This window comes from Canis lupus, chromosome 32, assembly GCF_011100685.1.
Source record: "Canis lupus familiaris isolate Mischka breed German Shepherd chromosome 32, alternate assembly UU_Cfam_GSD_1.0, whole genome shotgun sequence".
NCBI classification, from domain to species: Eukaryota; Metazoa; Chordata; class Mammalia; order Carnivora; family Canidae; genus Canis; species Canis lupus.
Genome location: NC_049253.1, coordinates 39,372,434 through 39,389,293, shown reverse-complemented (window position 1 = coordinate 39,389,293; position 16,860 = coordinate 39,372,434). Strand labels below are relative to the sequence as shown.

The 16,860-nt window shown below is 38.1% G+C and overlaps 1 protein-coding gene across 4 annotated transcripts in view; it reads right to left on the bottom strand.

Annotated features, from left to right (window-relative positions):
• SCARB2 (scavenger receptor class B member 2) overlaps positions 1-16,860 on the bottom strand; it is a 76,861-nt gene that overhangs the window by 13,183 nt on the left and 46,818 nt on the right. For all 4 annotated transcript variants that reach the window (XM_038582402.1, XM_038582403.1, XM_038582404.1 and 1 more), the window contains 2 exons: positions 9,366-9,485; positions 6,289-6,458 (listed from right to left, as the gene is read on the bottom strand). In XM_038582402.1, coding sequence (XP_038438330.1) covers positions 6,289-6,458; positions 9,366-9,485 — 290 coding nt within the window. The remainder of the gene's footprint in view (positions 1-6,288; positions 6,459-9,365; positions 9,486-16,860) is intronic.

The following is a 16,860-nucleotide window of genomic DNA, read 5'->3' as shown; positions in this document are numbered from 1 at the left end:
TAGTCTTCAGTATTTACTGCACCTATGAAAAATAAAGGTATACACACATTATTTTAATTAATATTCCCAGCAGCCCTAGTAAGTTAAAACTATTAATTTCATTTTGCACTTGAGGAAAGCAAAGTTCACATCCAGCTATCAGGTGATGAAGGCAGAATTCTAATTGAATGAGAGATGTATCATCTGAAAGCACTGTTTCAACTGCAAATCTCTACCAATGAAAGAACTTTTTTTTTTTTTTTTTTTTTTGCCTGCTTTTCTGTTTTTCTTGGTTTATCTAAGACAGGCTTTCTTCTCCTGCATATGTTGATACAGAATTTTTTAAGACTTTGCCTGGTCATGCTATCTGCCCAGCCTCTGCCTAGATCAAGGTCTGCCCACATGAAGACTCTGTTTTTTCTTTTATTTTCTTCCCTATTCTTTTAAGAATCAAATAGAGAATGTCCATGATAGCCAAAGCAATCTACAGAATCAATGCAATTCCTGTTAAAATACCAATAGTATTCTTCACAGAACTAGAACAAATAGTCCTAAAATTTGTAAGAATCTACAAAAGATCCTGAAGGGTCAAAGTGATCTTGAGAAAGAATAAAGCTGGAGATATCACAATTCCAGATTTCAAGATATACTACAAAGCTTTATTAGTCAAAACAGAATGGTACTGGCTTAAAAGCCGACACAGAGATCAAGGACAGAATAGGAAGGCCAGAAATAAACCCACACTTACATGGTCAATTAATTTATGACAAAGGAAGCAAGAACATACAATGGGGGGAAAGGCAATCTCTTTAATAAATCATGTTGGGGAAACTGGCCAGCTACATGTAAAAAAAAAAAAAAGAAAGAAACTGGACCACTTTCCTACGCCATATTCAAAAATAAACTCAAAACAGATTAAAGACCTGACTATGAGACCTGAAACCATAGACTCTTAGAAAAAAACAGGCAATAATCTCTTGGACATTGGACTTAACAACATATTTATAGATATGTCTCCTCTGGCAAGGGAAACAAAAGCAAAAATAAACTATTGGGACCACACCAGAACAAAATCCTTTTGCGCAGCAAAGACTATCAACAAAAGAAAAAGGCAACCTACTAAACAGGAGAAGATATTTCCAAATAATATTATCTGGTAAGGGGTTAGTATCTAAAATATATGAAGAACTTATACAACTAAACACTGAAAAAAATAAATAATATATCGAAAAAATGGGCAGAGGACCTGCATAGACATTTCTCCAAAGAAGATATCCAGTTGGCTAACAGACACATGAAAAAATTGCTCAACATCACTAATCATCAGAGAAATGCAAACCAAAACAACAGGAAGATATCACATCATACCTGTTGGAATAGCTAGTATCAAAAAGACAAGATTATAATAACAAATGTTGCTGAGAACGTGGGAAAAAAGTAACCCTTGTGCACTGTTGATGGGAATGGAAATTGGTATCATCACAGTGGAAAATAGTGTAGCGTTTCTTCCAAAAAGTAAAAATAGAAATACCATGTAATCTGGTAATTCTATTACTGAGTATTTACCCAAAGAGAATGAAAATACTAATTTGAAAAGATACAGGCACCCCTATGTTCACTGAAGCATTACTTACAATACTGCCAGCAATAGATGAATGGATAAAGAACATGTGGTAGCCATATATAATAGAATATTACTGAGGCATAAAAAAGAATGAGATCTTGCCATTTGTGACAATATGGATGGACCCAGAGGGTATTATGCTAAGTGAAATAAGTCAGACAGAGAAAAACAAATACCACATAATTTCTTATTTGTGGTATCTAAAAAATCAAAACAAATGAACAAACAAAACAGAAACAGACATAAATACAGGGAACAATGTGGTGGTTGCTGGAGAGTAGGTGATGACTGGGGGAGTTGGGTGAAATAGGTGAAGGGGATTAAGAGGTACAAACTTCCAGTTATGAAATAAATAAGCCACAGACATGAATAGCACAGCATAAGGAATATAGTCAATAATATTGTAACAATGTTGTATGGTGACAGATGGTGGCTACACTTATTGTGGTGACTGTTAATATATAGAATAGTCAAATCACTATGTTGTGCATCTGAAACTAATATAACACTATATGTTAAAAAGAGCAAATAGGGAAACAAGTTATTAAAGAAAACCTATTCTAGATTATGCTATTGAAGAGGAGAGAGGGATCCAATAATTGCTACCAGGGAAATATACATTTGGAGAAATTAGCTTACTGCCAAATAATTTAGATTTGCTTATACATCTACCAGCCATGGCTTAAGATACATATCATCTGTTACATCTATGCGTTTTGTTTAGGAAGAAACTGTTCACTAAACAGTTTCACAACGTCATATTTTCCTTCTTTGTGACCTAAAATGATCTTTAAAATGTATTTTTAAAGATTTATTGGGAACTTGATAAGGGCCAGACATATCTTCAGTGTTTTATATACATAATCTCTAACCTTCACACAACCTTCCAAGGGAGTTATCATCACCCCCACATTACAGATGAGAAAACTAAGGTCAAGGATCCTCCTCAACCAACTTGGTTACTGGGCTAACAGAATATGAACCAAACCCAGATCTAACTGACTCCAGAACACTGACCCATCCCACCATCCAAAAGGTTCTCTGGGGAAATTCAAAACACTGGATGATAATCCCAGAAGGTTTCACTTTTCAGTCCATATCTGAGAGTCTATAAGAGGCAAGAAGAAAAGGATTGTACCAAGAGATTGAGTTGCCAAACAGAATCTTGGCTGATTAGGACGTCAACTTCTTGAGGAAGCAGATTGTTAACAAAATAATGAGAAAAAATATGCCTATACTTGTGCCTGGAGCTGGAGGTACCTGGACTGTGTGGGCAGGACACTCTTTCAGGACCACTCACCTAGTAAGAAAGCAGGACAGGTCAGAATCAGGCACTTGCTCCCACATACCTTTGGTCTTATCTCTAGGGAGGGGTACCATGTACCGTGGCTCAGTGGTTCCCAAATAGTATAGGCACCATTCTCATGAGAATCACCTGGAGCTCATGTTAAAAATACAGGTTCTGGGGCCCCAGCAGGTGGGCCCCAGGACATATTTTTAATGACTCTCCAGACAATTCTCATGCAAGACCAAATTTAGGAGCCACTACCCTAGCAGACAGAAAATAGGGAGGTATACTGCTGACCTCAGACTTACCCCAAAAGGAGATTTTTTTCAGGCAAATTAGATAAGAGGGCAAAAGTTAGCACAGGACTTTATTCAGGGGGTAAAGGCAACTTTATTCAGGAAAGATGGGTTCCAAAATTCCTCAGAAGAAACTTCAAAGAGGAATTGTAGCCTAAGAAGCATCACAGTAGCAACAGGAGAAGAACCTAAGTTTTAGCAGGGATTTGCTCAGAGATAAAATTTTATAAAAATCATTTTCCCTCTCTGGGCCCTGGTTTCCACAATTATAAAAAGAGGCCTCTGGATGCCTATCTAGTAAGAATATTGTGAATAATTGTGATTGTCAAAATTAGTTCTCAAGATGAAGAAAATGCTTTTTCCAGTTGTGCCACCAATAATTCTGTCTCATTCACGGAAAGGACCTGAGCAGCTCAGACATTCAGAAATACCCGGAGATCTGCGGCAGGGTGTAAAACTAACTCTGCTTTGAAATCATCATAAATTGGGGATCCCTGGGTGGCGCAGCGGTTTAGCGCCTGCCTTTGGCCCAGGGCGCGATCCTGGAAACCCGGGATCGAATCCCACGTCGGGCTCCCGTTGCATGGAGCCTGCTTCTCCCTCTGCCTGTGTCTCTGCGCCTCTCTCTCTCTCTCTCTGTGTGACTATCATAAATAAATAAAAATTAAAAAAAAAAAAAAGAAATCATCATAAATTGGGGCACCTGGGTGGTTCAGTGGTTGAGCTCCTGCCTTTGGCTAAGGTGGTAATCTCAGGGTTTTGGGATTGAGTCCTGCATCAGGCTCCCTTCAGGGAGCCTGCTTCTCCCTCTGCCTATATCTCTGCCTCTCTTTCTGTGTCTCTCATGAATAAATAAATAAAAATTTTTTAAAAATTACAAGACCCATCCATATGCTGCCTAAAGAGCTTCATCTCAAATGTAAAGACATGCACAGACCGACCATAATGGAGGGAAGAAGATATTCCATGTAATTGGAAATCAAAAGGAATCTGGGATAGCTGGAGTTACATCAGACAAAACAGACTTAAAAAAAAAAAAAGAGAGAGAGAGAGACTTTAATAAGAGACAAAGAAAGAAAAACAAAGCTAAAGGTATCACACTCCCCAATTTCAAACTATATTACAAGGCCATGGTATGGCAAAACAGTATGGAATTGGCATAAAATAGACACGTCAGTAGAACAGAATAGAGTCCAGATATAAAACCCATGCACATTCAGTCAATTAATTTATGACAAAGGACCCAAGAATATACCATAAGGCAAGAACAGAGTCTTCAATAACTGTGTTGGGAAAACTGGACAGCCACATGCAAAACAATGAAACTGGACCACTTTCTTGTACCATACACAAAAATTCACTCAAAATAGATTAAAGACTCAAATATGAGACCTGAAACCATAAAACTCCTATAAGAAAGCATAGACAGTAAGCTCCATGACATCAGTATTAGTGATACTTTTTGGATCTCACTCCAAAAGCAAAAGCAAAAATAAACAAATGAGACCACAGAAACTAAGAAACTTTTGCCTAACAAAGGAAACCACCAACAAAATGAAACCTACTGACTGGGAGAAAATATTTGCAAATCATATAACTGTAAGGGGTTAATATCCAAACTATATAAAGAACTCATGCAACTAAATAGCAAAAATTCCAAACAATTCAATTGAAAAATGGGCAGAGGATCTGAGTAGACATTTTTCTAAAGGAGATATACAAATGGCAAATGGCTTCATGAAAAGATGTTCAACATCATTAATCATCAGGGAAATGCAAACCAGAGCCACAATGAGATATTACTTCACACCTGTTAGAATAGCTAAAATCAACAACACAAGAAACAATAGGTGTTGGTGAGGATGCAGAGAAAAGGGAACCCTTGTGTACTGTTGATGGGAATGTAAATTGGTGCCACTACTGTAGAAAACAATATAAAGGTTTCTCAAAAAAATTAAAAATAGGGGCACCTGGGTGGCTCAGTTGCTTAAGTGTTCAAATCTTGATTTCAGCTCAGGTCATGATCTCAGAGTCATGAGATTGAGCCCTACGTCAGGTTCCATGCTCAAGGCAGAGTCTGCTTGAGATTCTCTCTCTCCCTGTCCCTCTGCCCCTCCTCTTGCTCACATGCAAACTCTCCCTCTCTCTCTCTCTTATAAATAAAAATATTTTAAAAATTAAAAATAGACCCACCATACAATCCAGCAATTCCACTTCTGGGTATTTATCCAAAAAAAAACAAAAAAACAAAAAAAACAAAAACCAAAAACTAATTTGAAAAGATATATGCACCCCTATGTTCATTGCAGCATTATTTTCAATAACTAAGATACGGAAATAACCTAACTGTCCATCAGTGGATGAATTAATAAATAAGTTGTGGTGCATATATATGTGCACACACATACAGACACGGTGGAACTATTCAGCCATAAAAAAGCATGAAATCTTTTTTTTTTTTTTTTTAAAGCATGAAATCTTGCCATGTGCAGCAACAGGTATGGATCTTGAGGGCATTACGCTAAGTGAAATGAGTCAGACAAAGACAAATACCTATGATCTCAGTTACATGTAGAATTTAAAAACAATAGCAACAATAAATCAAGCTCATAGACAGAGAACAGATCAGTGGTTCTAGAAGTGGCAGGGTTAGGGTGGGAGAAATGGCTGAAAGGGGTCAATAGGTGCATATTTCCAGTTATAAATGTTACAGGGATGTAATATAGTTAATAATAATATATTGCATATTTACAAGATGCTAAGAGAATCACAAGAAAAACATCTTTTTTATAACTAGGTATGGTGACAGATGTTAACCAGACTTATTGCAGTGATCATTTTACAATATATACAAATATTGAATTGTTATATTGTATACCAGAAACTAATATAATGTTATGTGTCAAGCATACCTTCAATTTTAAAAAAACAAGCAATACAGAGAAGCCAGTAATCTTTTACCATTTAATAGCCATATTGTGAAATATTATTTGTGAAAAGTCAGAATCACTATTTCATTTGGGCTGACAACATTCTTTGTTGAAGAACACTAACCCTGCATTCTAGACACACAGAATCATGTCCCTTCCCTGAGCTCTTACCATTCTTGCAGATGCTGATATTCAAAACTCCTGAGCCCAGGCAGTTTCCCTTAGGCACACAGAAGCCGGCATTGTCTGAGGTATTGGCTAATACTTCTCCAGGCACTTTATACCGAAAGGCAGGCAGTCCCTGCACACTCTTGAAGTCACTGAAAGTTATATACACTGATCTGGTAGGAAGTAAGAAGGAAAAATCAGTGTGGGCTCTGGTCAGTGCAGTCGGCCCCAGACCAGTAAGTTCACAACTGTTCAGGTACAACGTGGCTAAAGTTTACGGGAAATTAAGTTTAGTGGGAAATTAAGATGCAAAAGAAAGCTTGAGAGGAACTCACACCACTCAATGTAGAAGAGGAATTATCATGAAAAATGTTTAAGAGGTAGCTGCTGTAGTAACAGCCAACCAAGGCCAAGGGAAAAAATGTGTGATAGGAAACGAAGATGACATTGAAGACAGAGACTCAAATTGAAAGAAATAAAAGAGTTGTCTAACCCAGCATGGACACATGCCAGTATGGACAGAGCAGAAGCAAGGGGGAGGCAGAGGCAAAGCAAAAGCAGAAAAGGTGGCAAAAGGCTCAGCCAGATAGATTTGTAAGCACTTGAAAAGTGTGCATTGGCCAGACATTTGATTTGAATGTATACTTTGATACCCATTTCTCTCAAATAAAAAGTTTCCGTATTTGGGGATTTATTTTGATGTTTATTATTGCAGCCATTTATCTCAATAGTGTTTTCATAGCACCTGAATGATAGACACAACACTCTCATACACACTGTCTCAAGTGATACTTCAGCCCTTCATTGCAGGCCAAAGTGAAATGCTTTCTGGGCCTGACTTCTTCATCCTTGAACCCGAGGTGGGATACGTCTCTTGTAGGGTTGTAAATAACACTGCATTGTACTCACATCCCACTCCTATAGCATTTTCTAAATAAAATATTTTGGGCAGACAGAAAAATACTATTATAAATACCTTTTAGAACAAATACTACTCAGATAAATAAAAAGTACATTACAGATAAAACTGCTCCTACATCATACTCCTCATTCTAGCCTTTCTCTGAGTCCCCAGAGGTAAGCAGTATCCTGAACTTGGGGTTTATCCATCCCTTGCAGGCTGTTATCCTTTCACCAATGTGCACACTCACAAACAATATGTGGCATGGTTTGCTATTTTTAAGTGTTATATATAAACAGTATACCATGTTCTCTTCCTGTAATTTGCTTCTTCATTCAGTATGACATTATTAAGATTGATAACATTGCATTGTCTGGTTCTCATATTTTATAATTTTTTAAGATTTTATTTATTTATTAGAGAGAGAGTGAGCATGCATAAACTGGAGGGAGGGGCAGAGGAAGGGGGAGAAGCAGACTTCCTGCTGAGCAGGGAGCCTGACATGGGGTTCAATCCCAGGACCCCAGGATCATGACCTCAGCTGAAGGCAGACACTTAACTGACTGAGCCACCCAGGTGCCCCTGGTTCTCAGATGTTAAATCTTATACAATATTCCATCATATGAATACACCACAATTTATTTATATCCTCCTTTTTATAGAGACTTAAATGAGCACTGAGTAATATAGAGAATTATTGAATCACTATATCATACACTTAAAACTAATTTAATACTGTATGTTAACTATACTGGAATTAAAATTTTAAAATAATATGATAATTAAAATATATAGAGAGATTTAAATTGCTTCCAATATTCCACTACTAAAACCATGTTGCAATGAACTTTTCTGTACACATCTCCTTATATGTCTATGCAAGGGTTCTTCAGGCCAGCGAACTTACACAGGAAAATAGTGAAGCACTGTGGAGTTTGCACATCTTTGGCTCTACTGAACACTGCCAAGTGGCCCTTCAAAAGTGGTTGTGCCAGATAAGAACATGTTTCCTCCGCACCAGATCTTGTAAGAGGCCACCCACTGCACTTTTGGTTGCCTGGTTTCACTCACTGCATTCAAATGCACTTTCTATTCCTTCTGGCCTTCCACAATATGTACGGATAAGGGCAGCCAGTGAGAGAGGGACAGGGACGGTGGTATTCTGTGGGAGAGTTGGAAGGGATGTGAGCCGTGGCACAGGCAGCAACGATGGAGAGGTGGGGGCAGATGCAAGAGCTCTCTCTGAGAAGGCATCCCAGCATCCAGTAGCAGATTTGGTAGCAAATTCGATGCAGGAGAGAAGGGAAATGTATAATGCCACCAATATTTCCGGCAGGCTGGACTGGGTAGGTGGTGCAATTATGTGAGCTACAGAATGCCAAAAGAACAGCAATTATTCAGGATATTGAATCAACAGCGTCAAATGCAACTAAGTCACTTGGGACTTTGAGAAGTTTCATAAAAAGGCTTGCCAGGATAAGTAAGGGAGGATCTGGAGCCAGTGTGAATCAGCCATTCATTCAGGCAGTTTGAGGGTGAAGAGCAGAGAAAGGGCAGTGGCTGATGGGGGTATGGGAATCAGGATGGAGAGTGGGATGCTTTCTTGCCCATAGAGGAGCCATAATCATGCAGGAGCAGGTGGGAGGGAGGGAGAGCTTACAGGGCAGGCGGGAGCAGGTATGATCTAAGGGAACTCTGAACCAGAGACCTCAGTTTGGTTTATCTTCTATGTAGAGGTTACCTGTTGACTGGAAGACCAGGTTAAGTATCATGCTTGACAGAGCATATCAAATAACTAAGAGCCATTACTGAGTGTTTACCGTAGACAGGCCCTGGGCTAAGTATTTCACTAAGAATAATGCATTTGTCCTCATAACAACTCCCAAGGTAGGCAACTATTTCTGTCTTTATTTTACAAATGAGGAAAGTGAGGCACAAAGTGGTTGAATAACTTTCCCAAGGTCACACAGCACTACGTGTTGGAGCTGGTGTTCAAATGAACCAATGCAGTCTCGCTCTGGAGCCCGCTGCGAACCACTGCCCCACAGCGTGTCTCAGTATGCTATCGGCATTCATCATTGATGAAGCATAAATGTCCACACCTATGAAGGGTAGCTGCATATATTCCTCACATTTTTGGTGGTCTTGCAATCAAAGAACTTATCTGTAAAGTTCTTACCTGCAAAATTCAGATGGGAAGACATAAAGAATTTCGTCTTTGTCTATCAACGGGTGAAAAGAATCTCCATCTGTTCCATTAATCATATTGCATTTGTCTGTTGTCCACCAGTCAAGCGACCTGCGATTGATAAGCACAAGAAAGAATCAAGACTATCAAATTTGATTTTAGATCCTCTCAGATGGTCAGGACTTTTCAAGCCTGAATTGGGAGCCAGCTATCCATAGAATCTTATCCATCTGCAGACACAAAGGGAATGCTAGTTAGGGACTGGATTAAGAGGGGGGTAATAGTAGGCACTTGATCCCTGAATCAATTCTGATAGAGGCAATGTCCAAAAATCCCTCTTTCCTTTCTGCAAAAAGAGTATCCTATGTAGAGGTTTAGAAATACCCATTTTCTTAAAACAGTGATTCAATTTAGCATGAACAACAGCCTTGTTCAGAGCTAGCCCGCAGACGGGAGACCTCGGGATGGTTCTGTTCAGCTCTTGAAGAAAGAGTTGAGGTGGCAGAGGCAGAGGAGGATCTCATGCTTATCTTGTCACTTAAACACAGCTGGATAAACATCACATCATTCTGAACACCTAGGGAATCTATCTGAGGACGGAGAGAACAAATTACACCACTAGAGGGAGAAAAGAGGCCTCATCATGGAAGGTAGGAGGTGTGAAGTCTGCAGATGCACTTCAGTGAGCAGCACAGCGCCCCAGAGTGGAGGTTTGCGCCACTTACACCAAGCCCTGCCCCTGCTGGGCTCTGCAGGTGCTTCTGAACTAGGGCAAGGGTGCCTGAGAGTCAGAGAGCAGAAAGCTGGCCCCTCCCCCAGAATACCAGCACAAAACACCCACACATACCAAGTGTACTGACCATAGAGTGTTGAAAAGCTTAAGTTATAGGGGAAATAGGATTTAGTCTCTTTTAAGAAGCTGAACAAAACACACCTACTTAAAACTCATCACATACTGGACAAGATCCAAACACACCCCACTGCAGGCAAGGTGAAACTCTGCAGAGGCCTGACCTGAGGAAAGCAGCCAAAAACACAACAGCAGAGTGCACACAGCACACACCAGAGACACTTCCTGAGTGCCAGGCCCTGGACACTATATGACCTCTTCTTAATATAAGCCATTACTCTCAAGAACAAGAAACATAACAGGCTTTCCTAAGATACAGAAGACAGAGGCCTAGACAAAATGCCAAAATGCCAAGATGGAGGAATTCATCCCAAAAGAAGGAACATGAAGAGGTCACAGCCAGGGGTCTAATCAAAACAGATATAGTAATATGCCTGAGGTATCAGAATGGGTTAAAAAAAAAAAAAGACCCAACTATATGTGGTTCACAAGAGACTCATTTTAGACCTAAAGATACCTGGAGAATGAAAGTGAGGGGATGGAAAATCATTTATCATGCTAATGGACACCAAAAGAAAGCTGAAGTAGCCATACACATATGAGACAAACTAGCTTTTAAACCAAAGACTGTAACAGGAGATGAAGAAGGGGTCTATTCAACAAGAAGATACAACAATTGTAAATATTTATGCCTCCCAATTAATAACAAACATAAATAAACTCATTGCTAACAATACAATAATAGTAGGGGACTTTAACACCTCACTTACAGCAATGGACAGATCATCTAAGCATTAGATTAATAAAGAAACAGTGGCTTCGAATAACACACTGGACAAGATGAATTTAACAGATATAATCAGAACATTTCATCCTAAAGCAACAGAATACACATTCTTTTTGAATGCACATGGAACATTCTCCAAAATAGATCATATACTGGGTCCCAAATCAGGTTTCAACTAGTACAAAAGTATTGAGATCATACCATGCATATTTTCAGACCATAGCGCTATGAAACTTGCAAGTCAACCACAAGAAAAAATTTGGAAAGACCACAAATACTTGAAGGTTAAAGAACATCCCATTCTATTAAAGAATGAATAGGTTAACAATAAATTAAAGGAGAAATTTAAAAAACAATGGAAGCAAATGAAAATGAAAACATGACACCCTAAAACCTTTGGGTTCCTAGGAGGGACGTATATAGCAGTACAGACCTACCTCAAGAAGCAAGAAAAGCCTCAAACACACAGCTTAACCTTACAACTAAAAGATCTACAAAAGGAATAGCAAATAAAGCCAGAGCCAGCAGAAGAAGGGAAACAATAAAGATTAGAGCAGAAATAAATGATACAGAAACAAAAAATACAATAGAACAGATCAATGAAACTAGGAGCTCATTCTTTGAAAGACTTCATAAAATTAATAGATCCTGAGCCAGACTTATCAAAAAGAAAACAGAAAGGACCCAAATAAATAAAATCACAAATGAAAGAGGAGTGATCACAATCAACACCACAGAAATACAAACAATTATGAAGGTTTATGCAAAATTGTATGTCAACAAATTGGGCAAGATGGAAGAAATGGATAAATTCCTAGAAACATATAAACTACCAAAACTGAAATAGGAACCAATAAGCAGCAAAGAAATTGAATCAGTAATCAAAATTCTTCCAACAAACAAGAGTCCAGGACCAGATAGCTTCCAGGGAAATACCACACAGTTAAGGAATAGTTAGTATTTATTCTTCTCAAACTATTCCAAAAATAGAAATGGAAGGAAAACTTCCAAACTCATTCTATAAGGCCAGTATTACCTTGATTCCAAAACCAGACAAAGACCCCACTAAAAAAGAGAATTACAGGGCAGCCCTGGTGGCGCAGCAGTTTAGTGCCGCCTGCAGCCCCGGGGTGTGATCCTGGAGACCCGGGATCGAGTCCCACGTCAGGCTCCCTGCATGGAGCCTGCTTCTCCCTCTGCCTGTGTCTCTGCCTCTCTCTCTCTCTGTCTCTCATGAATAAATAAATAAAATCTTTAAAAAAAAAAAAAGAGAATTACAGGCCAATTTCCCTGATGAAAATGGATGCAAAAATTCTAAACAAGATACTAGCAAATTGATTCCAATATTACATTAAAATAATTATTCACCATGACCAAGTGGAATTTATTCCTGGGTTGCAAGGGTTGTTCAATATTCACAAATCAATCAACATGATACATCACAGTAATAAAAGAAAGGATAAGAACCATATGGTCCTGTCAAAAGATGCAGAAAAAACATTTGACAAAATACAGCATCCATTCTTGACAAAAATCCTGAACAAAACAGGGATAGAGGGAACAGATCTCAACATCATAAAGGCCATATACAAAGACCTACAGCTAATAACATTCTCAGTGGGAAAAAACTGAGAGCTTCTCCTCTAAAGTCAGGTACACAACAGGATGGTCGCCTCTCACTATTGTTATTTAACATAGTAATAGAAGTCCTAGCCTCAGCAGTCAGACAACAAAAAAGAGATAAAGGCATCCAAATCAGAAAGGAAAAAAAATATCAAACTTTCATTATTTGCAGAGGACATGATATTCTATATAGAAAACCTGAAAGACTCCACCAAAAAATTGCTAGAATGGATACACTAATTCAGCAAAGTCACAGGATACAAAACCAATGTATAGAAATCTGTTGCATTTCCGTACACCAATAATGAAGCAGCAGAAAGAGAAATCAAGGAATTGATCCCATTTATAATTGCACTGAAACCATAAGATACCTAGGGATAGGGATCCCTGGGTGGCGCAGCGGTTTAGCGCCTGCCTTTGGCCCAGGGCGTGATCCTGGAGACCTGGGATCGAATCCCACGTCGGGCTCCCGGTGCATGGAGCCTGCTTCTCCCTCTGCCTATGTCTCTGCCTCTCTCTCTGTGTGTGTGACTATCATAAATAAATAAAAATTTAAAAAAAAAAAGATACCTAGGGATAAACTTAAACAAAGAGGTAAAAAAAAAAAAAATCTATACTCTGAAACCTATAGAACACATATGAAACAAGGAAATAGGAAAGCATTCCATGCTCATGGATTGGAGGAACAATTACTGTTAAAATGTCTGTACTACCCAAAGCAATCTATACATTTAATGCAATCCCTATCAAAATACCACCAGCATTTTTCACAGAGCTGGAACAAACAATCCTAAAATCTGTGTGGAATGATAAAAGACCATGAATAATCAAAGTAATTTTGAAAAAGAAAAGCAAAGCTGGAGGCATCATAATTTTGGACTTCAAGCTATATTACAAACATGTAATCATCAAGACAGTGTGGTACTGCCACAAAAACAGATACAGAGATCAGTGGAACAGAATAGAGAATCAAAAAATGGACCCTCGACTCTATGGTCAACTAATCTTCAACAAAGTAGGAATGAATATCCACTGGAAAAGACACTCTCTTCAACAGTGGTGTTGGGAGAACTGGACAACAACATGCAGAAGAATGAAACTGGACCACTCTCTTTCACCATTCCCAAAGATAAATTCAAAATAGATAAAAGACCTAAATGTGAGATAGGAAACCATCAAAATCCCAGAGGAGAACATAGGCAGCAACTTCTTTGACATTAGCCATGGCAACTTATTACTAGACACATCTCTGAAGGCAAGGGAAACAAAAGCAAAAATGAACTACAGGGACTTCATCAAGAAAAAAAGCTTCTGCAAATGAAGGAAACAATCAAAACTAAAAGGCAACCTACAGAATGGGAGAAGATATTTGCAAATACCTAACTGACAAAGGGTTATAGTATCCGAAATCTATTTAAAAAAAAAAAAAGATTACAAACTCAACACCCAAAAAACAAATAATTCAGTTAAGAAATGGGTAGAAGATTGAACAGACATTTTTCCAAATAAGACATATAGATGGCTAATAGACATATAAAAAGAGATGCTGAATATCATCCATCATCAGGGGAATACAAAGCAAAACCAGGATGAGGGGGATCCCTGGGTGGCGCAGCGGTTTAGCGCCTGCCTTCGGGGCACGGCGTGATCCTGTAGTCCCAGGATCGAGTCCCACGTCAGGCTCCCTGCATGGAGCCTGCTTCTCTCTCTGCCTGTGTCTCTGCCTCTCTCTCTCAGGAATAAATAAATAAAATATTTAAAAAACAAAACAAAACAGGATGAGATATCATCTCACACCTGTCAGAATGGCTAATATCAACAACACAAGAAACAATAGGTGTTGGCAATGATGTGGAGAAAGAGAAACCCTCTTTCACTTCCGGTGGGAATGAAAAATGGTGCAGTCACTTGGAAAACAGTATGGAGGTTCTTTTATTTATTTACTTATTTTTTTGGAGGTTCTTTCAAAAGTTAAAAATAGAACTACCCTATGAGCCAGCAATTGCAGTACTAGGTATTTACCCAAAGGATACAGAAATACTGATTTGAAGGGGCACATCACCCCAATGTTTATAGCAGCATTACCAATAATAGGCAAATTATGGCAAGAGCCCAAATGTTCTTCAATTGATGAATGGATAAAGAAGATGTGGCATATATATACATGGAATATTACTCAGCCATCAAAGGAATGAAATCTTGCCATTTGTGATGACATGGATGAGCTAGAGTGTATTATGCCAAGTGAAATAAGTCAGAGAAAGACAAATACCATATGACTCCTATGTGGAATTTAAGAAAACAAAACAGATGAACATAGGTGAAGGGAAAAAAGAGAGGGAGGCAAACCAGAGGAGACTCTTAACTATAGAGAATAAACTGTAAACTGAGGGTTGCTGGAGGGAAGGTGGGTGGCAAAATGGGCTACATGTGATGGGTATTAAGGAGGGCGCTTGTGATAGGCACTGGCTGTTGTATGTAAGTGACGAATCACTAAACTCTACTCCTGAAACCAATATGACACTGTATGTTAACTGACTGCAATTTAAATAAAAACTTAAAATAATAAAAAAAAATAGGTAACGAAGAGCACACTTGATGGATGAGCACCAGGTCTGTACTGAAGTGATGAATCACTATATGGTACACCTGAAACTAATATTACACTAATATTATGTTAACTAGAATTTCAATAAAAATGTACATAAAATAAAAAAGAAAATGCAATAAAGTACGCTGATACATTTAATTAAATATTTACTATAAAAGTAATACACATTTTACTTATATTTGGCTTCCAAAGAATGTGAAACAAATTGAAGGCAAGAATAGCATGAAGATGGGTATAATGTGTTATGAAATTGGTAAAGTTATTGTTCTGTTTTGGAGAAGAAGAGACAATAGGCAGCTTTTAATTTTGTCAGGAAAATATTGTTAAATGGGAACCATAAAAATCTGAGGGTGGAACGGACATAAATCAGAAAAAAAGTCCAATATATTAAATACTATATCATTATATTGTAATTACATCAATAATTATAATACATATTGAAAAGGATTACACTATGTTATTGAAAGATTGGAAAGAAAATGACAGTTGAGTTTAAAACAAAATCCAGACCATAAGGGAAGATGAGAAACTGAATGGGGAAAAATTAGAAAGGAAGACAAACCATAAGAGACTCCTAACTCTGGGAAACAAACAAAGGGTAACAGAAGGCGAGGAGGGTGAGGGATGGAGTAACTGGGTGACGGGCACTGAGGAGGGCACTTGATGAGATGAGTACTGGGTGTTATACTATACGTTGGCAAACTGAATTTAAATACAATTTTTATGTGTATTTTTTATTGGAGTTCGATTTGCTAACATATAGTATAACACCCAGTGCTCATCCCATCAAAATAATTTTTTTAAAAAATCCAGCTATATCCTGTTTACAAGTAAATTTCCTTGTGGCCAGTGCCTTGGTCATCCAGGGCGCCCCTCCAGAAGCAATACTATTGCCAGCTTCTCACATATTCTTTTGGGGATCTTATCTATTTTGGTGTATGTGTGTTTGTATGTGTACACATGCACAAATATATATTTATTTACATGGATATGTGTGCTTTTTAAAGTTTAAATAAACTTTTACTTAAAAATAGTTTGAGATTCACAGAAAAGTTGCAAAGGTAGTATGGAGTGGGGGGGGGTTCCCTATATTCCACACCAGTTTTTTGCCCATACTTCTGGGAAATTTAGATGTAAATAAGGTTCAAGAACAAGGGTTCAAGAATTACCCTCCTTTTTCCCTCCAAGGCTTTATCAAAAGCCTCTGACTTAAAGAAAGTGTCTTGTTTTACATGTAGCTTTACTGTAAACTGCCTCAGCAACTTTTTGGAAGTGGGTGTTTACAAGTTATAAATGTTAAAAAATATTTCTGAAATACCATATAGTGAACTCAAATTAATTTTATCTTTAAAGAAAAATACATGAACAATTCACAATCAGTAAATTAAATTAAAAAGAGAAACTCTTCCGTCTCCCCACAAAACAAGTGGTGTTAAAGTATCTGTGCTATCGCTACACATCATTCAATGACCACGTGGAAAGTGAAGCTTTCACTGCTTGTAATTCATGTCTAACCCTGATCGGTCTACAGAGCACTAGTATTTAATATGTAAAGTGTGTTGTCCCCATCTTGATTTATACAATAGTGGTTATAAAGAGATTTTATGTATTTATA